This window comes from Mirounga angustirostris, unplaced genomic scaffold (assembly GCF_029215605.1).
Source record: "Mirounga angustirostris isolate CCGP_5_RB_7025 unplaced genomic scaffold, mMirAng1.0.hap1 SCAF_7, whole genome shotgun sequence".
Taxonomy (NCBI): domain Eukaryota; kingdom Metazoa; phylum Chordata; class Mammalia; order Carnivora; family Phocidae; genus Mirounga; species Mirounga angustirostris.
The window spans coordinates 63,768,904-63,794,903 of NW_026991715.1; the positions used below are offsets into that span (position 1 = coordinate 63,768,904).

Sequence of the window (26,000 nt, forward strand, 5' to 3'; positions counted from 1 at the left end):
TCATTTTTAGTTGCTACTGTAACAAATAACCAGAAACTTAGCAGCTCAAAATAATGTAAATTCACTATCCCATGTTTCTGTAGGTCAAAAGTCCAACACGGGCACCTGGGTGGCTCAGTCAGTTAAGGGTCCAACTATTGATTTCGGCTCAGGTCATGATCTCAGGGTCATGGGACTGAGCCCTGCATTGGGCTCTACGCTCAGTGTAGAGTCTGCTTGAGATTGTCTCTCCCCTTTCCCTCTTCTCCTCCCCCCACCCTGCTCGCAGGCTCTCTCTTTCTCGAAAGAAAGAAAGAAAGGAAAACAGAAAGAAAGACCATCTTTAAAAAAAAAAAAAAAAGTCCGACATAGTAGTCTCATCTAGCTAAAATCAATGTGTCAGAAGTACTGTATTTCTTTTTGGAAGCTCTACAGAAGAACCCATTGCCTTGCCTTTTCCCAGCTTTTGGACACCACCCACATTTTGGTTCAAGGTCTCCTTCTGTCTTCAAAGCCAGCAATTTTGCATCTTTCTGTGCTTCTCTTCAAATTCCATGTCCTTCTGACTGTAGCTGAGAAAGAAAACTCTGATTGTAAGGATTTATGTGAATAGATTGGGCTCATCCAGATAATCCACAATAATCTCATCATCTCAAGGTCTGTATCCTTAACACATCTGCAAAGTCCCTTTTTCACAGAGAAAGTAACATTCACAAGTTACAGAAAGTAGGGTATAGACATTTTGTGGGGAGCACCATTAATTACATTTGGGGGTAGCTGCTTATTACATATTGGAATAATTGACCTATTCAAGTGAGAGATGCAATTAGAGAGGTAGTAATGGGCCAGATTATAAAAAGCCTTTTCGTCCATTGGAGTATTTAAAGAGAAAATGTTGTAATAAAATGAGGGAACAGATCGATGCTATTCTAAAAAACTTACTGGGATGATAGATTCTGTATCTGTGCTATCTGATACAGCAATTACTAGCTACATGTCGCTGTTGAGCCCTAAAATGTGGCTTGTGTTACTGAGGAGTTCAGTTTTTAATTTTAGCTAATTTAAAGTTACATAGCTCATGTGTGGCTAGTAACTGTTGGTAGCAGGACTACTGAAAGAACTATTGGAAGATACTACGTATATTTTTGGAGATATTTTGCTCTGACAGAAGCAGAAAACTGAACAGTAGCTAGAATTAGATATGACATTAAAGTGGTTTTGTTTTGTTTTGCTTTGCTTTTGTTTTTAGACTGGTAATATTGAAGCACATTTGTATTAATTATGTGTTGTTGAGTAACAGGTTATCACAAACTTGGCAGCTTGAAACCATGTACATTTATTATTTCATGGTTTCCATGGGTCAGAAATCCAGGCATGGCTTTGCTAGGACTCCTGTGAAAGCTGCAATCAAGGTTTTGTCCAGAGCTGCAGTCTCATCTCAAAGGTGAAAGATTTGTTTTTAAGGTCATGTTCTTGCTGGCACAATTCAGTTCCTTATAGCCTGTTGGACTGAGGGCCTCAGTTTCTTTGCTGGCTGTGATGGTTAACTTTATGTGTTAACTTGGATGGGCTAAAAGTGCCTAGATATGTGGTCAAACCTTATTCTGGATATCTGTGAGGAAGTGTTTGGATGAGATTAACATTTAGATAAGCGGACTTTGGGTAAAGCAGAATGCCCTCCAAATGAGGGAGGACCTTAGTTGAAGGCCTGAACAGTACAAAAGACCGATCTCCCCAGAACAAGGAAATCTGCCGAGAGATTTCATTGACTCTTCCTAGATTCCCAGCCTGCTGGTCCACCCAGCAGATTTTGGACTTAACCAACCTTCACAATCACGTCAGCCGGGGCGCGCCTGGGTGGCTCAGTCTTTAAGCGTCTGCCTTCGGCTCAGGTCATGATCCTAGGGTCCTGGGATCGAGCCCCAAATCGGGCTCCCTGCTCGGTGGGAAGCCTGCTTCTCACCCTCCGACTCCCCCTGCTTGTGTTCTTTCTCTCACTGTGTCTCTCTCTGTCAAAAAAAATAAAATTAAAAAAAAAAAAATCATGTCAGCCAATTGCTTACAGTAAGTCTCTATATGTATAAACATCTTATTGTTTCTCTGTCTTTAGAAAACCCATCTAATGCACTGGCTGTTGGTCAGAGGCCTCCTACGGTTTTAAAATGATTATTTGTCAGAAATCACTCTCCGTTCCCTGCTGCATGGGCTTCTCCAACATGGCTGCTAGTGTCATAAAAGCCAGCAAGGAAAAACTCTATTAGCAAGGTGGATATTATAATCTTATATAACTTAATCACTGAAGTGATATATGTTACCTTTGCTGTATTCTGTTCATAAGAAGCAAATCACAGTCCTCCTTGCACTTAAGGGAGGGGATTACACAGGATATGAGTCCCAGGAGGTTGAGATAATCAGGTGCTGTGTACTATTTAAGCAGTCATTTTCCTGCATCTAACCTTCCAGTGGCTTTTTGTTATAATTGGAATAAATGCTCAACTTCTTACTGTAGCCTACAAAATCCTGTGTGATCTAGTCTCCTGTCTCCCTTTTCCATTGCCTCAACCGTGTTCTCCCCCTAAGTTTTTGCAAGGTCTTTTTCCCTGACTACCATATCCAAAGATATGCTGCCCTCTAGTCACAGTCTCATTATTTTATTTTCTTCATTGATTCTACAGCTGTGTGAAATTATAATCATTGTGCACCATCAACTCTTTCCAAGAGAACACATTGTTTTCCTTTCTAACAGCAGTATCTCCAATGCCTAGTACATAGTACATATTCAAAAAGTCTGATAAATGAATGAATGAATGTATTCTGCGTTTCACCGTGTAAGAATAGGGATACTAACTTTTGACTCCCCCAAAACTTAATTCCTAATAGTCTTATGTTGACCAGGAGCCTTACCAGTAACATAAACCATCGCCTAACACATGTTTTGTATTTTATATGTGTTATATACTGTATTCTTACAATAAAGTAAGCTAGAGGAAAGAAAATGTTACTAAGAAAGTCTTAAGGAACTGAAAATACCTTTACAGGACTGTACTGTAAAAAGTCCACATGTAAGTGGACCTGTGCAGTTCAAACCCATGTCACTCAAGGGTCACCTGTGCAACATAAATAATTAACCCTGCTATAAAATATGGAGTTTAAGTATTACTAGCTAGACAATATTGATCTCATCTATTGTGGCAAATGTAGCACATGCATGCAGATGTTAATATTAGGGGCACCTGCAGGTGGGGGTGTGTGAATGGGAACTGTCCCCATTCTATTATTCTATAAAACTAAAAGTGCTCCAAAAAAATAAAGTCTATTAATTTAAGAAAAAAAAACTGGGGATACTATGTGTAATATGTAGCCACTATCCTTTTGCAGCTTTTAGCATACTACAAAAAAAAAAAGTAAATACTGTAATGCTATGATAGATATCCATACTTACTCACTAGACCACCCAAGTATAACTGAGTGAACGGTGAATGTCTAGTGGAAAATGCAGGGAAGAGCTAGGTTAGTAGTGAGGGGGGATGGACAATGAATTCTGTTTGGGCATTTAAAGTTTGAGGTTTGCATAGGTCATTTTGCTGGCACCATTCCAAAACAGAGTTAAATGTGTACGTAAGTCTCGAGTTTGGGAGAGCCCTCACCTACATATACATTTGGCAGTTTTCAATTTATCGGTAATAATGGAAGCTGTGATATTGGATAATCCTATAACTATAGAGGAAAAAGAAAAGTAGGTCAAGAGACCATACCAAGAAATATTACCATTTAGCATCTAAGTGGAGGACGGAGAAGCATACTGCACAGATGTGATTAGATAAGTATTATGAGATTTAGAAGAGTGTTAGGGAATCCAAGGCAATATTTCTTTATCAGCACCTAATACCAAAAATAAAGTAACAGGCAAATAATAGGTATCTACTGCTTTCTATCACCTCCCCCCCAATCCAGTTACTATAAAAAATCTTCCATTTGATTCTAAATCCCTGTATAGTATAATCTTTAATTATTAATTTTAACTCCTAATTAGGCTGAGATAAATCTAGATTTTACTGTATGTCTCATGAACCAAAAGACTCATCATCCATTTTAAGACAGTAGTGGAGTGAACATTTATAGTCATTCAAAGTAAAAGTAACTTTGGAGATTCCCTTACCACATAGGCTTTGGGTTTTTGTTGTGAAGGATTCTCTGACATCTACCAATGATTTTTACAATTATGAAGACCAAAATAAGAATTCTTAGATGATATTTAATATATTAAAGCATATAGCATGGCCTTAAAATTCTAATAATTTTGTAGCACTCTAATTCGAGATCAGAGTATTTTTCACTTTTAGATGATTGCATTTTGATTGTAAGAACCTACAGAATCTAAAATATACAGAGCCTTGCTTGACCATACAATCATCTTGAGATATTTAAACATTTTTTTTATGAGCTGTAAGAAATTTGGGCAAGAAAATAGTGGGAAAAGTGGGATTAGTATTCTCCTAGTATATATAGCTCTTTTATCTTTTTTAGAAGGAGTCCTTATCGGTATTCTTTTCTAAGTTCTAGATATCTTCGAAAAGAAATGTGATCAGTTGTCAACCTAGAGAAATTACTGCTTTAGGAGGTACATTTGTAATGTTATTTATTTAAATATGAAATAAACATTTCAACAGGCCACTAAACCGAAGAGTTCATGATACGTATCTTAGTAAAAACATATTTGATCCAAAATATGAACAAGTGATAATTAACATAAGTAGGGCAAAATAATACAGTTTAGTCTCTTTTTTTAAAACTTGACTGATTTCCTGTATTACTGAATTTTGTAACTGTGTATTATAACAGCTAAGTATATGCAACTGTGTATTTGTCTAAAATAGACAAAACATTCTGTATTATAAACTATAATGGGCAGGCTTTACTTTTTTAGTGTACACATATCTAGATACAGCTAAACTTTTGTCTGATAGGAATAAATTAAAAACATACTGAAAAAAATGAGTTCCTCTTTGCCGTCATTTGCCTTGTAATAACATCAAGGTATCTTTATTCCTCCTTTTCCTTTAGCTTTACATTTTGGTTCCCAGGACAGTAGCAAAGATTAAGTCTGCAAGGCTATTTAGACTACTTTGATAATGTATCAAAACTCAAATTCTTTAAATAATGTGTTCTAAGCAGAATATCAGCTCATTCTGTGATAACTCTCCTCTCCCCAGAAACATTCAGAAGGGCCACAAACAATCCCCCAGGAATTGGTTAGTAATTATCCATAGTGTTTATTTTGTATACTTTAGTAATGCTATATATTCTCTTTAATCTGGTCACTCCAAAGAACCTGAAAACATTCTTTAAAAGAATCTGACAAAAAAAAATCTGTGTAGGTTTTATTAAACATATATATTATCATAGTATCAAGTGCTATTATATAGTTTTTTAACATGCATTTTTTTGTTTCAGTTATACTGTTCAATAAGATAAAACTTTGTTATATTCTTGAACTATTTAAAATATTTTTTAATTTGTGTTCAGAGCATCACAGTCCCATTTTTTTTTTGCTTTTTGTTTTTTTTTAAGTAGGCTCTGCCCCCAGTGGGGAACCCAGCGTGGGGCTTGAACTCACCCTGAGATCAAGACCTGAGCTGAGATCAAAAGTTGGACACTTAACTGACTGAGCCACCCAGGCGCCCCATTGTCCCAGTTTTTTTTATTTGCCTGCCCCATTATAGTTACATTCCTTTATTAATAAGGATCATTCCAATTGGAGTCTTTATTTAGTGCTTAATATTTGTCTAGAGCTGTGCAAAATACTGTAGAGACAGTGAAAAAATATAAGATAGGCCCTCTGATCTTAAAGAGCTAGTTATTTAAAAGACTACATTTCTGAAACAACCAGAGGAAAATATAAGGAGGATGACAGGAAGGAAAAATTGTGAGACGAACTGTGAAGTATTAAGAATAGACAGGTCAGTATAGGCTAAAGTAGTTATAGAGAATGTGACCTGGGCTTTGAAGTGGGTGGGTAAGGAGGTATGGCATTTAATCTTGGATTTAAGAATTGACAGATACCCAGAATAAACAAAGCACTGGCTAAAGAAAATAGATAAGTTTTCTGAAATTGAGACCTTTTAATGCAGATGGGAATTTTTTTTTTTTTTAAAGATTTTATTTATTTATTTGACAGAGGGAGACACAGTGAGAGAGGGAACACAAGCAGGGGGAGTGGGAGAAGGAGAAGCAGGCTTCTGGCAGAGCAGGGAGCCCGATGCAGGGCTTGATCCCAGGACCCTGGGATCATGACCCGAGCCGAAGGCAGACGCCTAACAACTGAGCCACCCAGGTGCCCCTGCAGATTGGATTTTAAAAATGTTATTATTTACTTGTTTTAATATCTAAAATTATGATACTTTAGAACTAACTAATGCAAACTCCTACAGTTATCAACATTTAAAAAGTTAATTGTTCTCAACTTAAAATCCTAGATTATAGACTGTGTCTTAAAGATGTGTCTTAAAATTTTAGAGTAAAGACTGAATGAGGTGCCTAGTATAGGTCTATGTACCAAATTATCTACAAGATCTTGAGAACTGACTACAAAAAAATGTTTTTGACCATGCCTCTAAAGGAGAGACATGCTTTCAGGATGCCTTTAATTTGTGGTTTCTGATTCTGGTGTACCATTTGAAGTCCTGATTTTATATTTAGATTATTTTGAAATTACAGAACTATTAAAAGCTGTGCTAATAGCCTTCTATGTCAAACAAAAAGCTAAAGTAGAAGTTTTTAAAACCATCGCATCCATATAATGTGGCTTTTGTGTAAATTTGCTTGTTTTAAAAATAATACTTTTTTAAGTTGCCACTTTTTATTTGTAGGCTAGTATAAAGGTCTGCTGGATATAGGGGCACATGGGTGGCTCAGTTGGTTAAGCGTCAGACTCTTGATTTCGGCTCAGATCATGATCTCAGGGCCTTTGGATTCAGCCCCCTGTTGAGCTTTGCACTCAGCACAGAGTCTGCTTGTCCCTCTCCCTCTGCTCCTCCCCCCACCCATGCTCTCTTGCTCTCCCTCTGTCTTTAAAATAAATAAAACCTTTTTTTTTTAAATTGGCTTGATACAGAGTGAGAGTGCAGAAATACTTTACGCTTCTCGTTTCATTAGGTCTGATAAAAGGCCCTGATCAGAGTTCAGTGCATATGTCCCCTTCCATCTTCAGTGATGCGGAAAGGCTGGAACAGCAGCAGTGAGGGTAGAAGGGAGCTTTGTGCCGTGGCTCTGAACTGCGTGTGTTACAGGAAGGATGGCCCAGCAGAGTTCCTCTGCCATTTCAAAATTTTTCTAAGAAATAAGTTGAATGTTTCAAGTAAATTTCTTTTCTTGGATTGAATTTCTAGATACTTCTTGTATATTTTTATGGTTTAGAAAAACATGTTCACACCCATTTAAGGACCAAATACTAGTGAATATAATTAGAAAACGGAAACAGAAAATAGTTGTCTATTCCTAAGAAATGACATTTTAAGTTTATTCTATAGTGACTAGCCAAGAGAAGATTTAAGAATTCTCTTTTGGAATTTGAATATATAGGTTTGAATGATATTTTGAAAGAAATGGCTTATTAGTGATTTAGAATTGGTTCCCTTCTTCCTTTGCCATCTAAGATAGATGAGTAGGCAGCTGGACTTATGCTTATCTGTACATTTGTATTTTACCAATTACTTTATTCAGGATCAAAGTGTGGCATGAATTCATTATCCATTTGGCATTGTTGAAACTTTCAAATAATTAAAAACTCTTTCATTTCTAAAAATGTCTATCTCTGCCTGACAATTGTGATAATGAGAAAATACAGAATCATTTTGTGGGCTTATGTTTTACTGATAATGTAATGTATTATATAACAATAAGCTTAATTTTTCTTCTATTTTATATCAATTCAAAGTTATATTCTATATATTCTATAGGTGTTCTTTAACTTTTGTGTGTGTGTGTGTGTGTTTATAACTAAGAAAAGCTTCAAAAGGTAAATGCTTAAATTTATTTTTGCCCTTAAATTTACTTTCAATTTATATATTCTTTACACAGATAAAGCTTTCTTTTCATATGTGTGTGTGTATATGTGTATATATATATATACCATGTATATATGTATGTGGGTGTATATGTGTGTGTGTGTGTGTATAAATACCCACATATATATACTATGTTCCTATTAAATGAATACCATAGTAGAAATTACTGACCTGGCAACCCAAAAAACCTTCAGTTTTGCTCTCAGTTCTACCACTCAATGCCATTAGAGTCTCTCTTAAGAATTATGTGTAGGTTGTGAATCTAATTCTTCCTTTTACTAGTTTTTAAATTTTTAATGTTTCATTATTTTTTAAAAGATTTATTTATTTAAGAGAGAGAGAGTGTGTGTAGGGAAGGGGCAGAGGGACAGAATGTCCAAGCAGACTCCTGCTGAGCAGGGAGTCTGATATGGGCCTCTATCTCACGAGTCATGACGTCAGGACCTGAACTGAATCCAAAAGTCAGATGCTTAACTGAGTGAGCCACCCAGGCGCACCACTAGGTTTTTAATTTTATTTATTTATTTATTTATTTTGTTGTTGTTGTTCAGTTAGATACCACTAGTTTTTAAATTAGGTTATTCTCTTATGTCAGGAAACAGCATAACAGCATAGCATAGTAGAATTTTGGCTATATTCCTTCAATATATTAGATAACTACTCTGAACCTCAGTTTACTAATTTATGAAGTAGATATGATAGTTTCATTCTGGTGATGATTAGACGAGTTGTATGTGTGTTTTGCCTGAGTTAAATTTCAACTGCAGGACATGGTAACTATATAATAATAATTATCATTTTTAAAATCTTACATGTAGCTGTTATAATAATTTTAATAGTAAGGATAATTATAATTATGATTAAATCACTATATTTCATTATTTTTATCTACCAAATGAGAACAACACATGTCCCCTTCTAAATTCCATAACTATAATGAAACTGTATTACACTATTTTATTTTAAAGTGCCTTCTAGTAGAGGATATATTTTCACAAGTCTTACCTTTATGAAGAAGTACACAAACTTGACATTGGACAGTATTATTTGTAATTTATTGGTTTTTGAATCAGAGGTAATTACTGAATGGTACCTCAGGTTTATCAGTTTCCTAAAACCCTGCATTTCTCTTAACTATTACCAAAATTTTGCTCTTTCTTCAGAAATATATTATGTCACTTATTCTCTGTTATCGCTAGTAACAGAAAGTACAGTTAAAAATCTTCGTGTATAGGGATGCCTGGGTGGCTCACCCAGTTAATCATCTGCCTTTGGATCTTGTTATGATCTCTGGGTCCTGGGATCGAGTCCTGCATCAGGCTCCTTGCTCAGCGGGGAGTCTGCTTCTCCCTCTGCCTGCCACTCCCCCTGCTTGTGCTCTCTCTCTCCGACGAATAAATAAATTTTAAAAAATCTTCGTGTATAATTCCTTTTCTTACTCTGAGAGGTGACTTAAGTTGTAATAAACAAATGGTAGTATGCTTATATGGTATTTAGTTGTTTTCTTCTCTGCTAGGAGATGGGAGAGTGACTTACCACTTATACAAATTATTCTTGGGTTATATGTTGATTTACATGATAAACTTCCGTAAGAAGGTAGGAAGTTGCCCAGTTTTTCTTCACTGTATTTGTATCTGATAAATGTACTGCATTTTTTCCCCCTCAGAAGAAATTATGTATATTTAAAACTGGGCCACTCAATTTTGATATTCTCCCAAAACTAATAATGTTTTCCTTTTGTTCTAGTTCAGACTTGGTTCCTTCAACCTGGAGAAAGTTGCAAATCCAGCTGAGGTCATTAGAAAACTTATTTGTGATTGCCTGGATACTATCACAGAAAACCAAGCCAAAAATGAGCACCTGCAGAAGGAAAATGAAAGGCTTCTGAGAGATTGGAATGATGTTCAAGGACGGTATGTGCTAATGTTCTTGTATTATAAAAACACTAAGCTCTCATATTGGTATAGATTTAAGTTAATGATTTGTAAGTTTATAATATATGTAGACTAGCATATATTTAGCATAAAATCTTTACGTAGTATGATTAAATCAAACTCTCGGTCATTACTGTACATCACCAGAGTACATTAACACTTACTGGTCTTGGTCATTAGTATTTGGTGGCACCAGCAAACTAATGAACAATACGGAGTAATCAGGCAATGAGAATCAGAAGCCATTAATATTAATCAAAATTTAGGAAGTTGATATTTATAAATTTAATTTACCTCAAATTATAGGATTAATAATGAATAAAAAAAAAGACATGAAATGTAAGTATGCCAATTGATTACTTATATGGACTCTTTATATAAATGGTAACTATTTCAGATGCTGTGTGCGTTGGCTCCTGATATAGACTTATTTTGTTCACTGAGAATTCATACTACCAGCATTTTAAAAAGATGAAGTAATTGTGTTTACTAGATAAGACATTTGGAAGCCCTTATTTTCCTGATTTTGCCTCTTTTTTTTTTAAAAAAAAAAAAACGAAGAAAGTCACTTTACTTCTTATTATGCATTTTTTTCAACTGTAATCTAGGCCAGCCCAGGGTATATTTTTATTACTCTGTTACGTAAGAGATGTTTGAAGGAAACAAAATATATGTTGTGACCATTTATATCTCTACAGAGACGTATAACATCATATGCATGTGTTTATACATATGTGCATGGCAACATCTGAAAGAATTATATGGAATATATATAATAATAACATTATTATTATATCCAGTATATCCAGTAGATTTTTTATCTTTCAGTCAAACCAGTAGCTCTGAAACATAAGAACAGTTTTCCAATTTAGGATCTTTTTAGGATAATCCTTAAGATTGTTTAAAGTGGATTGGTAAGTAAACGTGAGAGTATATGAAAAATGTGAAGGGTTTACCACTATCAATGTATGTTTGTGGAAAGGGTGTTAACTAGAAGGAATTATGTTTCTATATATCCAATTATATTTATTAATGTAAGACATGTAAACTTAACACCTAGAACTTGACTATATTTGGCTGTCAGTGATTATATTAAGAAAGTATCTTGTTCTCTTTTATTTCTGAATTAACATTTATCTCCAGTTGTATTAAAAAAATGAGACCAAATCAAAACTGTGTAAATATTAGGAAACCATATGGAAAAATAAGTTAATTTTGCTCTTCCTCTTTCTCCTTAAAGTCATGTTAGTATGAATCAATACCAAATATCTGTGCTAGAAAGCATGGTTCTGGGTCTTTATCTGTAGTTTGGATATGCTTTTCTATTTTATATATGCAATACATCAAATTAAGGGAGATGTACTGTGACTGTGATAAGCCATTATATTTAAAACTCAAAATATCCTCAAGATGATAGGAAATTTGTTCCACAAATTGCCCACAAAAATGCATACTGGGTACTTGGTCCTTGAACTAATTGCTTGAAAATGTCTGCCAGAGGTTGAAAGAGGTGTTATCTCATCAGTATTCAACACCACTTTCGTAGACTGGAAAGCAGCAGGGAACAAAGATGAGACCGGTGGAGACAAACGCACCCCTGTGCTGTAAAACAGTGGGGGAGGGCTGTGTATAATATGTGGCCCCCTGATGCTTGATTTGCTATTCCTGAACTGTCCGGAAAGTGCTTTTGCATTATTGTGGCAAAACGTTTCCATTTGATCAAAAGCACAACCATATCTCTCATGCCAGGCTTATTATGCTCCAGCTATTCTTTTTTTGTAAATACCGGGTCACGTATTTTCTCCAGCGGTTGAAGATTGTGTGCCATTGTGGTAGCTTCCCAAACAGGAAATGAGCCTTCTCCAGAGAATTCTGGATTAGTTAGCTCTATCTATTTTCCAATTTTCCAAATGGTTTTCTTTCCTATCAGAGGAGAAGGTGGCCATTTTAAGGAGCTGTAAATACATCTTGGTCATGGCCAAGCAGTACTTTTCTAAATGTTCCCTCTCTAGAGCCTTAGTATGGTGGAAAATGAGCAAAGCATTTAGATTTCCACCTTCTACATGGCAGTAGTACTGATGAAGAGTCTTTAGGGAAATTAGAAATAGGACATGAACACAGTGAGTTCGGTAACTGAGGACATAGAAAGTAGAGAATCATTAGAGTGGCAGCCATCATGTTAGGCCTGGCCATAGTTCAGTTTTCTGGGCAGCCTCTGATACTCCTAAATCAGTGTCCATCCATGCTCCAATCATTTCTTCCCCATCATTGTTTCAGACTGTGTATATATGGGAGGATGAAGGGGGGACCAACACAAAATAGATGCTGAGAATTCCCTTAGACCTATGGTAGATAGGTCCTAAGTAATTGGAATACACAATGGGATATTATATGAGCAAAAAACAGTCATATACGCATGTGCTTGTACCATGGAAAATGTTAATATGTTAAGATGAGAAATGTGAGTTATCAAAAAGAGGAATAGTATGCCAGTTTTTGCAAAATATATCTTTAGATAGAAAATATCTAGAGGGAGAAAATTAAATGTAATAGTATATGTCTGGAATTACGGATTAAATTTCTTTTTTTACTTTTTGGGGGTATTTTTTGTACACATTTTGAAATTGAAATATGTATAGTTATAATCAGAACCAACTCTAAAGCTATTTCCATTTGGGATGACAGTGGAGAATAAATGAAGTTTCAATAAGAAATGAGGAATTACAGTATGAGTGAAGAAATGAGTTTTAATGTGCAGACTTTTAACATATATATCTGCTGTTATTTTTTATTGACTGTTTAATAATTGTGGTCTTAGCTCCATTTTGAACAAGTGACATTACTGGATCAATTTAATTTTGTATAGTTTAGGTGAAGGAGAAAACATTAGAAATATTATATGTGAATCCTTAAGTTATTAGCTATATTTATTTCACTTGTTTTTCCTATTTAGTTTCAAATACAACTCTCGAGTTGTATTTAGTTACTAAATAGGTCTTTTGTTTGCATTCAGACATCAAGTTAGAAACTCTAGCTTTATTCTGCATTATAGTTATTAAACCTGTAATTGGAGGCAGTTCTCAGCAGATTGAATTGGGTTGACACTCATGAAATCATTAGAATACAAGAGACCTTGCAAGCTCTTTTACTTCATCTCTCTGCCTTCAAGCTAGGATCACATTATATCCAGATGAATTCAGTCTGATTTTTAAAGACCTCAGGAGATAGCTTCAACTCCCCTTCGTAGCCCATTATAGTGTTTAAGAACAGTCACAGTCAGAAAATTCTTCCTTCCATCTCTTGGTAATCTGAGTCCTTCATGGTATAGTTGAAGGCCATTTCCTCTTGTTCTGTCGTCAGAGAGGATGAGGAACAGCTGTTTACCATCTTCTTCAGTACTTAAAGGCTTATTAAATCTCTTTACCACTGCTTTCTTTTCCAGTTCTTTTTAGCATTCTTTGTCCTCTGAACTCCATTCACATTTTCTTTTGCTGTACATCCCTGACCTGGATATAAATTTGGCCAGAGCGGATTGTAAATATAAGGATTACTACACGATTTCTAAGCACCACATGTTCACATTTATGTATCTGATGTTTTATTTGGGTTATCTTTTAATCTCTTTTATTTTGGATTGTATTTTTGCATGAAATTGCCTTGTTTCCGCTCTTATTTTTGTTGTTATTTTTTGATGTTATTCTTCTTAGACTCTTTGTTTTCCTGCATAGAAGTATTTTATTTAGAATATTCAGTATTTCCCATACTTAGTCTTTATCCTTTTAATTTTTTTAAATTACTATTCTTTCATCATAGTTTTTAGATATGTCAGCCCTACAGTACTAATTAACCTTAACACTACTGTTCTTTTGTCTTAGTCACTGTTGAAAGGATGAAGCATCATTAGCCCTCTCCTGTTTGATGTTATTTATGTTTTCATCAGGTTTGAGTTTTGCCTTCGAGATGATCCTTGGACTAGTTGTAATCTAATCTAGTTGTATGTGAGTTCTCCTTTAGTATCACTGACTTGGCAGTGAATCCCATGTCTCTCTTTCACTGAATGGCCTCAACTTCTAATACCTGTCTAGTTCTTTCAGTGAAAGGTTGGCAGGAGGCAAGTAATATGGAAGGCCTAGTAGCATCATAATGCTGTAAGAGAGGATTGGCATTAAAAATGGGGTAAGGAAGATGGTATGTACTTCTTAGTTACTGAGTATTTAATAGAAGAATAATGTTCTCCAAATTTGTTGATAAATTAATAATTGAGAATAAATTTTTGTCCTGTTCACAATAATACTCTATCCCAGCCAACCCCCCACTCCCTAGCTTTGTCTAGGAAGTGTTAACCAGTTTGATAGTCGGAAGTTTGGTTGCAAGAAAATACTAAAGGTTTGCTAAAATCGAGCAAGATTAAGTCATAGGATGCCATTTATTCTATTGTTTATTCTCCTATCACAGACATGTTACCTTTGACAGTGTAGTTGTGATACTAGTTATTAGGATTAACAGTATTCTTTAGACAAAGTACATGATACTTATTTTGATATTTATTTTCATTTGTAATCCTTGTGTTGTACCAAATATTAATTTTAATAAATGTTTTGAAATTTGCTTGATAGTTGTTAAGTGCACATAATCTTTCAATTAAGAATTATTGAAGTGATTTATATGGAAATTAAATATGCATTTAAATCAGATAAATAACCAAGTGGTTCCTGTTCCTAAAACTTTATATAATGCACAAGATTTTTATTGTACATTCTTATAATTGGTTTTTAATTTGCCTTTGTGTAAAGTATTTCATAGTGTACGCAAGTATTTTGGTGGTATGTATATTCTGTTCATCTTTTAAAATTTTTTTCTTATGTTACATTAGAAAAGAGTACAAGAAAATGAGATACAATGTTTATATAACACTTTGCATCTGAAATAAAAATGCAGTGACATATTCCTGCTTAACATAAGCCATTGATACTGGCAGCTCCTCTTCAACTTTGTCTCTGTTTTCCTCCCCCACACCTTTTGGTATACTTCTTTCTCAAAGAGCTTTGCTTGATGAAAGGAGTACTGTTATATTAATATTTACCACAAATTTTATTAGAAGCTGGAGGGGATGAAAAATGGTGCTCTTAAAATGGTGAATAGCTGTTAAAGGAGTGAAAAATAAATTCAGAATCACTGATTTTCCATTTCCTTATAAGATGTCCATATTAACTCCCTTTATTAATTTTTCTAATAGCTACTCCACATCTGTTGAATGCCAAACACTATGTTAGGCACTGAAGATAAAGCAGTCAATAAAACACACATGCTCTCTGCCCTTATGGAGTTCACAGCTGTGGCAATGATTGTACTATGAGTGTTATAATTGCTCCCAGAAAATGTACTGCTTTTTGTTCCTTTTCATTCCATAAGAGGCCCTGATTCTTTGCATCTCTAAATAGGTAGATTATTGAAAGCATAGGAACATGTATATCAAGGGTATCAAATTTTGACATTTTTGTTTATAATTTTTCAATGAAAAATTCTATATTGCAAATATATAAAATATATGTACATAAATACATGTATATTGAAAATACTAGAATACCTGCATAGAACAAGTATAAATAAATAGTAAAGAGAAAACAAGGCAGAGCAAGACTGTATTTAAAAGAATATTTTATATGGAATAATATATGTTTGAATCTTTAAAATACAGGTTTATTCATGGTTTTTGTGTATGAGCATATCTTATATATACAGTCTCTGTTAGCTCTCTTTATATCTAGAAGAATAAAATTAGTATAATCGCTTGTTAGCTCATTTGAACATTGTAGAAAGAATTATAAATGATAGAGAGAATTTTATATTTTGTCTTATATATCTAAAATTGAAGATATATAGTGTTCCTCATTTGCTGCTTCATTAATCTCTCCTTGGAAATTTCAAGTTGGATATTCTCATTCATTATATATATGCATCCGTGAGTGTGTGTATGTGGTGCTGATAACTGCCTAAGTCATGTTCTTGCCATGGAGCAGTTCATAGTCTAGGGAAAACTGATTAGGTAAATCACCTAATCACAAAACAAGATCATGGTTGGGCGCCTGGGTGGCTCAGTTGGTTAAGCGACTGCCTTCGGCTCAGGTCATGATCCTGGAGTCCCTGGATCGAGTCCCGCATCGGGCTCCGTGCTTGGCAGGGAGTCTGCTTCTCCCTCTGACCCTCCCCCCTCTCATGTCCTTGCTCTCTCTCATTCTCTCTCTCTCAAATAAATAAATAAAATCTTTAAAAAAAAAAACAAGATCATGGTTGCTATTATAGTAATACTAGTAAAGTACAGGAAACATAGGCTCTAATTACTCTTGTGTGAAATTCCTCCCATAGAAATACTCTTTTGGAAATAAATCGTAGATGTAAATAAATGATTACATTTAGGCATTTAGATGTTCTAAAAGCTTTTTGGGTATCATTTTCCAATTTGATCCTTATCTCACTGCATAATTACTAACATTAATAAACAATAAATTCTAATTGTTTAATTATCTGTATAAAACTTTTAAGTCAATGAAAGTCTATGAAAGTGATTTTTAATTGTATTTTCCTTGAAAAGTTTTCTTGAAATCATCTTCAGTACTGGATTGAATAATATTAATGCTAAGAAAAACTGCATGATTTATTTATTTGTTTATTTACATTTTAGATTTGAAAAATGCGTGAGTGCTAAGGAAGCTGTGGAGACTGATCTTTATAAACGGTTTATTCTGGTGCTGAATGAGAAGAAAGCGAAGATTAGAAGCTTACATAAATTATTAAATGAAGTTCAAGAACTAGAAAAGAACATTGAGCCTGAAAGGTATTTTGAGTTGTCTGTTTTGAGATGGCAGATACAGAAATTTGGATGGAAGTTTTTCCCAAACTTAATGAAAGTTAGGTGCCAACTTTTTAGTAATACGAGATCATTTGATAGTCTGGGGTTGGATGCTCTGGCTGTTGGATGCAGTGGGCTGGAGAATTCTCAGCATGATCTCTCCTTGTCTGCCCGCTGCCATAACTACACTTAAATCCCTAAAACAGGCATATGACTTATCTAAGTATTATTTGTGTAATTCTTAGACATCATTAAAAATAATAAAAACTTTTATCTTCTGCAAACCTGCAGAGTTGAATACACATTTGTAATCTTGGTGTCTAAGTAGGGGTTAATTTTAGAATCAAGTGGCTCTGAGAGTGGACATAGCCTTGATTTTTAAGGAAAAATCATAGGTGACTTGTAGCTGGTATGGTTTGGACATTTATAATTATTTTAGTCTGATTTTTATTGTTTTATTATTTTATTTATTATTTATCCACTTAATTATTTTAGTGGACCCAGGTTTGGATCTTTTGCCCTGAATCCAAGAGAATGCACAGGTTTACTAATGGCGTCATATGAAGAATACAGCATTTGATGTCAGATGGTCCTAGTTCAAGTGCTGTCTGGCACTGATATCTGTTAGTACATGACTTTGGGCAAACTGTAAACTCTCTGTGCCTTACTTGGCATCTTCATAATAAGACGAAAGGTACCTCTCTGAGAATTTGGGGGCAATCAAAAGCAAGGCAGAACTGCTTTGAGATCAATAAAATACTGAATACTCTGTGAGCCATAGAAGATAATTTGGAAGAATAGTATTTTGATAGATGATTAATATGATAAGAAACTGATTTAAGAGTTGATTATAGTGAGCACTAAATCACATTTAAATTAGGTAGAAGGGAAACTTGTTCTTAAGAGAGTTAACATATAGTCTTTAAAGTGCTTTCATCTTAATCATATATATTTCAATATATGTTTATTTAACTACAGTATTTTTCCAGGGATATTTTCTATATTTACTTACTGGTGAATTTGATACCTAGCCAGGGGTGAGCCAAAAATTTATAATTCTACCTTTCTCTGCTTCTAGGGAAACCACAACATGTTCTGAAATGACTGCTGACAGAGATGCAGTCTATGATGAAAGCACTGATGAGGAAAGGGAAAACCTGCCTGATCCTTCTGTGTTAGCTCCAGGTAAGAGGAATGCATTCATTACCTTTTTTGAATATCTCACTCGGGCTTCTTATTCTAAAGGTAATAAACGGTAATGAAAAATGTTATGAAAAAAGTCTTTTCTACGAAAATTCTTCAGGGTTTTTAGTCTGAAACCTCAAGTACTTAATGTTAAAAATTAATATTTATTATAAAACGCAGCAACTCATTAGCAAGCAAGCATGCATACTTACACACACACACCAAGGCATGCTATTTCTTATTAAAGAAGGGTGCATAAGGAATAAGCAAGATATGTATGTGTTCATGCTAGTTATCTCCAGCTCGAAGCTGGCTGCCTTTAACATGTGAGATCTTCTCTAGCTAGAACTATGGATGGTCAAGGAGCAGGGTGATCTAGAATGCTTCTGATTGTCTTGAGGCTGGGCCTTCTTTCACTATTCAGAAAAGGGGAAGAGAAGGGGAAATGGCAGTTTAAGGTAAAGTACCTGAGCCTTACTCAGTCCCTCAGATCTAAATCCATGAATTATTTTTCTAAACATTTATAGATTTCCTAGAGGCAGGACCCCCTGAACTCATCTTACACTTACATGGTTCTGGCAGGAGCCTAGTAGTCTCAAAATAAATGTTTGATTCATTTATTTAGCAAATATTTTCTGAGTGTCTCTTCTGTACCAGGAACTATTCTGTGTCGGGGAGAGCAAAAAACAAATATTTTTGCTTTCATGGAGTTTATAAATTCTAGTCAGGGAAACCGACAATAATAAGATGAATAAATTGAATATCAACTATATTAGATAGTGATAAATGCTGAAGAGAAAAATAAACCAGGGAAGGACAATAGAAAATGTCAGGGTGGAAGTAGGATAAAGGTTATAATTTTAGCCAGGGCACCAGAAAAAGCCTTGGTGAGAAGGTGACAAGTCTATCTGGGGTGAGCATGCTAGGCAGAAAAAAAGCAATTAGTACAAAGGCCCTGATGTGGGAGCTTTCATCAGCTTTTTATTGATGTGTTTAAGCAACAGCATGGAGGGAGGTATGGGTAAAATAGGACGATGAAGATAGGGGGAATGGAGGTATGAGGTCAGAGAGAGGGCAGATCATGTGTAGGGCCTTATAGGCTATTGTAAGCATTTCAAGGTTTGCTTTCAGTTATACTGGAAACTGTTGGAGGGTTTCAAACATCAGGTGATGTGATCTGACTCACAGTTTTAGCAGGATTAATCTGGCTGTTGTGTTGAGAATGGAGTATACGTAGTGTGGTAAGCACAGAAGAAGTAAGAACAGTGGAAAGCTGGTTCAACAATCGTGAAGGATGTGAGCGGCTTACACCAGAGTGATAGCAGTGAAGATGATAAACAATGGGCAGATTCTAGCTATGTTGAGAGGCAACATATTATTGTTGATGAAGTGGGTATTGTCCTGAGAGACAGACACACAACAATCATGATAAGTGTTTTGGATTGAATACCAAAGGCATGCAGTTGACTTACTGAATTAGGGGAGTACGCAAAAGGGGGGTTAGGAACTCAGTTTTACAAACCTTAATTCTGAGATACTGAGTTGGGAGTTGGGTATACAAATTTGGAATTAGGGAGAGGGCTTCCTGCCGAAGATGTGTAAGTAAAGAGATATTTAAAGCTGGCTGAGCTATCAAGGGAGTTTGAGAAGACAGAAAAGGGCAGTGATCAAGGACTCCACCCTAGTACACTTGGATGTGTAGAGTGAGGAGACCAGCAAAGAAGGCTGAGAGGGAGCAGCCAGGAGGTTGCAGGCAAACACTGTAGGACACAGGTGTTCCTGGGGATCTTAATAAGACATGTTCAGTGGGATAGCAGGAATAGGAGGTTCAAAAGAGTGAGAGGAGAGAGTTGGGAAGAAACAGCAAGCCTAATAACACTTTTAGCAAGTTTCACTGTAAAGAAAAGGAAAGACCTGGGTAGCTGCTGGAGGGGTGCATAGGGCCAAGGGGTTTTTTTTGTCTTTTTCTTAGAGGAGAGAAATAATACCACGTTTGCATATTGATGGGAGTAAGAAAGGAAAGGGGGGAAATGTTGCCAGAATTGCTGGAATACTGTTTCTCCTAAGTGAAGATGGGATCAAATGGACAAGTGGCAGGATTTGGTTAACTAGGAGCATGGGCACTTTCCATAAGGACAGAAAAGAAAGTAGAATAAATGGACAAAGACATAGGAAGGTATCTAATTGGGGGTCATGGACATTTACTGATATTGATTAGATAAGTTGGTTGATTAACCTGATTCTAATTAGATTTGAATTGCATCACACAATCACACACACTCTCACTTTTGCACAGCAGAGTTAAGTTTGAAGGCAATGCTTGTTTTACATTAGTGACCCAATATAAAATGAAGTCATTCTTTAATAATCAAATGTAATTGAAAGCTCACTAAAAAGGGAATCTGTACTCTTTCCAATCTAAATGTTCAAAATTTTTATTAAATACAATGGACTTTGATTTTGTTCCTTACTCAGAGTGTCTTACTAACCTTTGAAGTAGATGAAAATTATTGTTGACGAGAAAAATCCATGGTTAAATAATAGGTATATGAGAGTGGGGTCCTTTATGTGTTCAGTCTATTTTAGGTAAAGCTTTACTACAATTGTACTATTTTATTTTATTTTAAGTATTTTTTTTAAAGGTTTTATTTATTTATTTGAGAGAGAGAGTGAGAGAGAGAGAGAGAGCACAAGAGGGGGGAGCGGGAGAGGGAGAAGCAGACTCCCCGCCGAGCAGGGAGCCCGAAGCGGGACTCGATCCAGGGACTCCAGGATCATGACCTGAGCCGAAGGCAGTCGCCCAACCAACTGAGCCACCCAGGCGCCCTCAATTGTACTATTTTAAATCTGGCAAAATTTCTCTTCTGTCTTCAAAAATGTTTAGTTCATTGTACCTTTTTCTCTATCTTTTACCTGGCATATTTTCTTTAACTCAAATCTAGTTCACTACATATTTGACATATAGGTCTCCGATTCTCTCTCTCTTTTTTTTTTTTTTTTGCACTTAACTTGCTTTTGGCAGGTTTTGAGGTCAAGAATTAAGAGCATTTTTATTCGACATTTTAACTATCCTTTTCCTTCTGCTTCAGTAAGAAATATTTAGGAAACTGAATTTTGGAGAAAAAAAAAGAGCCTCAGACCTAAAATGCTTGATATTGAGTAAGAACCGGATTCCATACATCTGAGAAACATTTTATGTGTTAAACAACAGACTAAGCTTCCTTATAACTTACCAGATTCTATAATTCATTCTTTTACAGAGACAAAATTGTACTCTTAGTCCGTGGGATATATGTTTATATATATAATCATAGCTTCGTCTTTTGGTATTTTATATATTATTACTATGTATTTGGACCAGAACAATGAAAGTTTCTTCCTGAACTTACTCTGCCATCTTGATAATGAATTACCTATTCTTATTGTACAAGTAAATATTTGAATTTATTTTAGATATGCAGGTTCATGTGTGCTTTCCCTACAATAAGAACAGGAGTAAAAAAATTGATGCGATTTAATACATTTATTCTTTCAGAAAGCCATTTATTTAAATTGCTAAATGTTTAACTTGGTAGTCATTTCTATTATGTAAATGTGTTTTCATCATTAATTTTTAAAACCATCAAATTTCCTCATGAGTCATTCACATTTTTACCCCATTCCTGTATGATAAAAGTTTAGTGAGACCAAGATCACTTAGTGATTCCACAGTATTCATTCAAGGAAAAGGTCTGCTTCTTTTTATACATATATCCAGATGTATGATAGGGATATTGTAGTTTGCAGGAAACTTGATAGGTAACTTTTTTATGTATAGGCAATCTCTTTTATTACTTTTTTTCTCCAAGGTTTTAAATTTCCCCCCCATCATTAAGGCTGTTGAGGAAATAACTGATGACAGTACTCCAATCTAATAAACTACATCATGCTCGTATGTATTATACCATATAGTATGAAAAACCCCTAAAATTTTTAGAAGTTGGTTATCTAAAAGGAGATCTCCAAAGTATTCTGAAACTTGAACATCACAGTCTATACCACTCATACCTACATTTTACAGTTTTCTGTAACTATATAAAGCAAGATTTACTTTCTATCGTTCTTAGCTTCCAGAATTTCTAGATAGGTAGCAATGGTATTACAGACTTAGTTTAAGAAATAAATGATTAATGCATACTAAAGCCCATAGGCATTTAACTTTGTTTCAGGTTAAGGTTAAGATAGATAAACTGGTTGCTGTGGTCTCTGTTTATATCTCCACCCCTGGATTACCAAGGAGGATGGATTACTTTCACTCTCACCTAGTTTGTCTAATTCCTTGTGGCTTTAAGGATTTCCTGGTTTGTCTGGATTTGTCCTACCTCCAATGTTGTTTTTGTTCTTTGTTTTGTTTTTTAATTGAATGGAAAAATAACCCTGTTGGGTTTTTATAGATATAGTAAAACAACCTTCTCTACAGGAAATCTTCTGTGTTTTTGGATACAAATCAAGGTAACATCTGATGTCCGTGTCTTTGGAGAAACTTTAGGTTGAAGTAGGTCTGGCGAACAACAGAACCTCACCAAAATACAAAGAGAGAGAAGTATAATGAGTATAGCATCTGAGTGCCAAAACCTCTAGCAGTGCATCCACGTGGCCTTTTATTTGCCCCAACAATATCTGCTATAACCTAAAAATTAATTTATGGTTATGCAGTTTTTCATATTTATAACCATTTTGATACTGTAATAATAGTAAAATTGTATGTGAAAATAATTTTTAAATATATATGAATATTCTAAGAATTTTAACCATTATTATAAATGATTTCTTCGTGTTAACATAATTCAGAATGTGGGTGAATATTTAGTACAAAGATTGGGCTTATTTCATTGAAATAGGATCTTTCCTATGAAGCATTTTGAAAACTTACGCTTAATTTGTTCCTAATTGGCTTTTACAAGAGGAATTATTTTAATGTCTCCTTAATTATTTTAAATTATTTATTTTTAAATTAATATAATTAATATTTTTAAATTGTAACTACTTCTATTAGTAGAAATTGACAATACTTCTTAAAATAAAGACCAATTAAATCAGCCTTACTAAAAGATAAATACGAAAAATACTTATTCTAGAATGTTTTATTCTTCTTAGCTTCATTTTAAAAGTTCACAACCAGTAAAAACAAATAAAATAAGCTTAACACTCATCTGCATAATTATTAGCCTGGGATTTAGCACATTAGTTTAATTAGTCTTGATTCTTAACCAACAGGAAGGTCCCTGTATTACTGCTATCAGTAATTTAGGCTTCTACTTAGTTGGTGGGCTTCCTGAAAGGAAGTGTGATTATAGAATAGCCTTTTAGAAAATAAATGAATGGCTATGTCAAAGAGTTGATGAATACTGATATAGTAGCTTTTAAAAATAGAACAGAATCCAAAATTTCTAAGTATCAAAGAGCTCGTTGCTTCAAACAGTGAATGTCTACTCACAGAAGGGGTAACAACATGTACTGCCAAAGAGATTAGTCAGAAATTCAACTTTAGAATCACAGATTATTCCCTTAACCTTATCCAGCTTGTTTATCATAGAGTCATTTATTGATAAATTATGAATAAGAAGCTTGATTTAGGGCACACCTGGGTGGCTCAGTCGGTTAAGCGTCTGCCTTCCCCTCAGGTCTTGATCCCCAAGTCCTGGTATTGAGCCCTACCTCAGGCTCCATGCTCAGTGGGTAGTCTGCTTCCTCCTCTCCCTCTGCCCCTCCCCCACTGCTCGTGCTCTCTCTCTCAAATAAATAAAATCTTAAAAAGAAAAGCTTGATTTAATGAAACCTGTCACAAAACTGGAAGAGCAATTTGAGTGTATTTTGTAGCAGTTATGGGCTCTTATACATAAGCAACACTGCTGAGGAGTGATATTATGTACTTCAGAAGTCTAGGTCTCATGTAGTTCTAGATCTTCTAGTTCAAGCCTGTCATTTTTCAGATGAAGAAACAGAGGCCTAGAAAGGTTAAATATGTTACAGGAGAAAAGAATGAGAAAATATTTGACTTCTGTAGTCGTAAACCACATTTGCACATCTCTTTCTGAGATATTTTTAAAAGCCTTGGAAATTTCCTAACACTGAGGAAATTGCAATTAATGCAATAGAGTGATGAGAACACTTCTGCTGAAGAGGAGATTCTATTTGTGCGTAAATTCTCCGGAAAGAGAGTCAACATCATCAGATTAAACAAACAAGACTTCATGGTACATAGTTAGGAAAAAAATTCCAGAATGCACATATTTCTATTGAGGTTATTCCTTGTATATTTTTCTATGGGAGATATAGTTGACATATAACATTGTGTAATTTTAAGGTATACAATGTGTTGGGGCGCCTGGGTGGCTCAGTTGGTTAAGCGACTGCCTTCGGCTCAGGTCATGATCCTGGAGTCCCAGGATCGAGTCCCGCATCGGGCTCCCTGTTCGGCAGGGAGTCTGCTTCTCCCTCTGACCCTCCCCCCTCTCATGCTCTCTGTCTCTCATTCTCTCTCTCAAATAAATAAATAAAATCTTAAAAAAAAAAAAGGTGTACAATGTGTTGATTTGATGTAGTTGTCTATTACAGTACGACAACCACAGTAGCATTGGCTATAACACCTGTACTGTATCACGTATTTATCATTGCTTTTTTGTGGGGAGAACATTTAAGGTCTAGTCTCTTAGCAGCTTTGAAGTTATAATACAGTATTGTTGCCTATAATCACTATGCTGGGCATTAGATCTTAAAGACTTACTTATCTACTTAGTTGCAAGTTTGTACCCTAAGCATCTTCCCAATTCCCGTACCCTAGCGCCCGTTAACTATCATTCTATTCTGTTTTTATGAATTTGGCCTTTTTTAGTTTCCACATAGAAGTGATATCATACAGTATTTATCTTCTTCTGTTTGACTTCTTTCACTCCCCCTGTATATTAATTGCTTCAGGTTTTGATTTAGTATTTATCTACCTGAGAATCTCAAATATACCAAAGATTCGTAGTAAATCTGTGATAATATCTCTATACTACATTATTAAAATAAAACTTAGATATAACCTCCTAGGCAACTATTTCTATATCTTTATATATATTCTTGGAGAGACAGAGGGAAATTCTGTTAAGAAAATTTATCTCTGGGGGCACCTGGGTGGCTCAGTCATTGAGTATCTGCCTTCGGCTCAGGTCGTGATCCCCCACATCGGGCTCCCTGCTTGGCGGGAAGCCTGCTTCTCCCTCTCCCACTCCCCCTGCTTGTGTTCCTCTCTCACTGTGTCTCTCTCTATCAAATAAATAAATATTTAAAAAAAAAAATATTTATCTTTGCCTATGGATGAATGAGAAGGTTAGCTAATCTCCCCAAAAAGTAACTAGAAATCTAAACTGACAATAAAGAAACAAACATTGAAGGGCTCTGCACTTGATCTTAGCCAGGAAGCCAAGAAAGCGATTCACTGAAATGCTCTGGAAATTAGTAAAGGCAAAGAGCAATTTGAGAAGTATTTATACTTGAAAAATTGCTGAAATTCCATTAAGAACTGGGAGTCTGTGCACTTCTTGCCTAGGGCTGCCACCACTGCTGTCCTGTGCCCTCCTTTCTTGCCCTCTCCCATATTTCTTGAGTTTGGTCGGTATGGAAGTTCTTTCAGAACCTGGGAGGCTGTGAGGACTGGCAACTGTTAGGCCTGGGTCAAAAAAGCCTCACTCAGTGTGAAGGAGAATACCCACATTTAGCGGTGTTGCTGGAAGTAACGATCTTGGCAGCAGTGGCTAAGTGCATTGGGCCAATCAATCTGCTAACCTAAAGTTAGCCTGCTACGTGGCTACAATAGTACCATCTTGCTCCAAGCATCTAAGACTAGGATTTTACAGAGTATGGTGACTTGACATAAGTATTCATCTATCTGCTGTTTCAATGAGTAATATGTTGTGGGAGAAAAATTATGTGGTCACTTACTCATTTTCTTTCTTTTCTGCA

The 26,000-nt window shown here is 35.3% G+C and overlaps 1 protein-coding gene across 6 annotated transcripts in view; it reads left to right on the top strand.

Annotated features, from left to right (window-relative positions):
• XRCC4 (X-ray repair cross complementing 4) overlaps positions 1–26,000 on the top strand; it is a 316,789-nt gene that overhangs the window by 85,134 nt on the left and 205,655 nt on the right. For all 6 annotated transcript variants that reach the window (XR_010413112.1, XM_045897788.3, XM_064596334.1 and 3 more), the window contains exons 4-6: positions 9,792–9,958; positions 16,662–16,814; positions 17,908–18,014. Coding sequence is in view for 5 of the 6 variants with exons in the window: in XM_045897788.3 (XP_045753744.1) it covers positions 9,792–9,958; positions 16,662–16,814; positions 17,908–18,014 (427 nt within the window). In the remaining variant the exon portion in view is untranslated. The remainder of the gene's footprint in view (positions 1–9,791; positions 9,959–16,661; positions 16,815–17,907; positions 18,015–26,000) is intronic.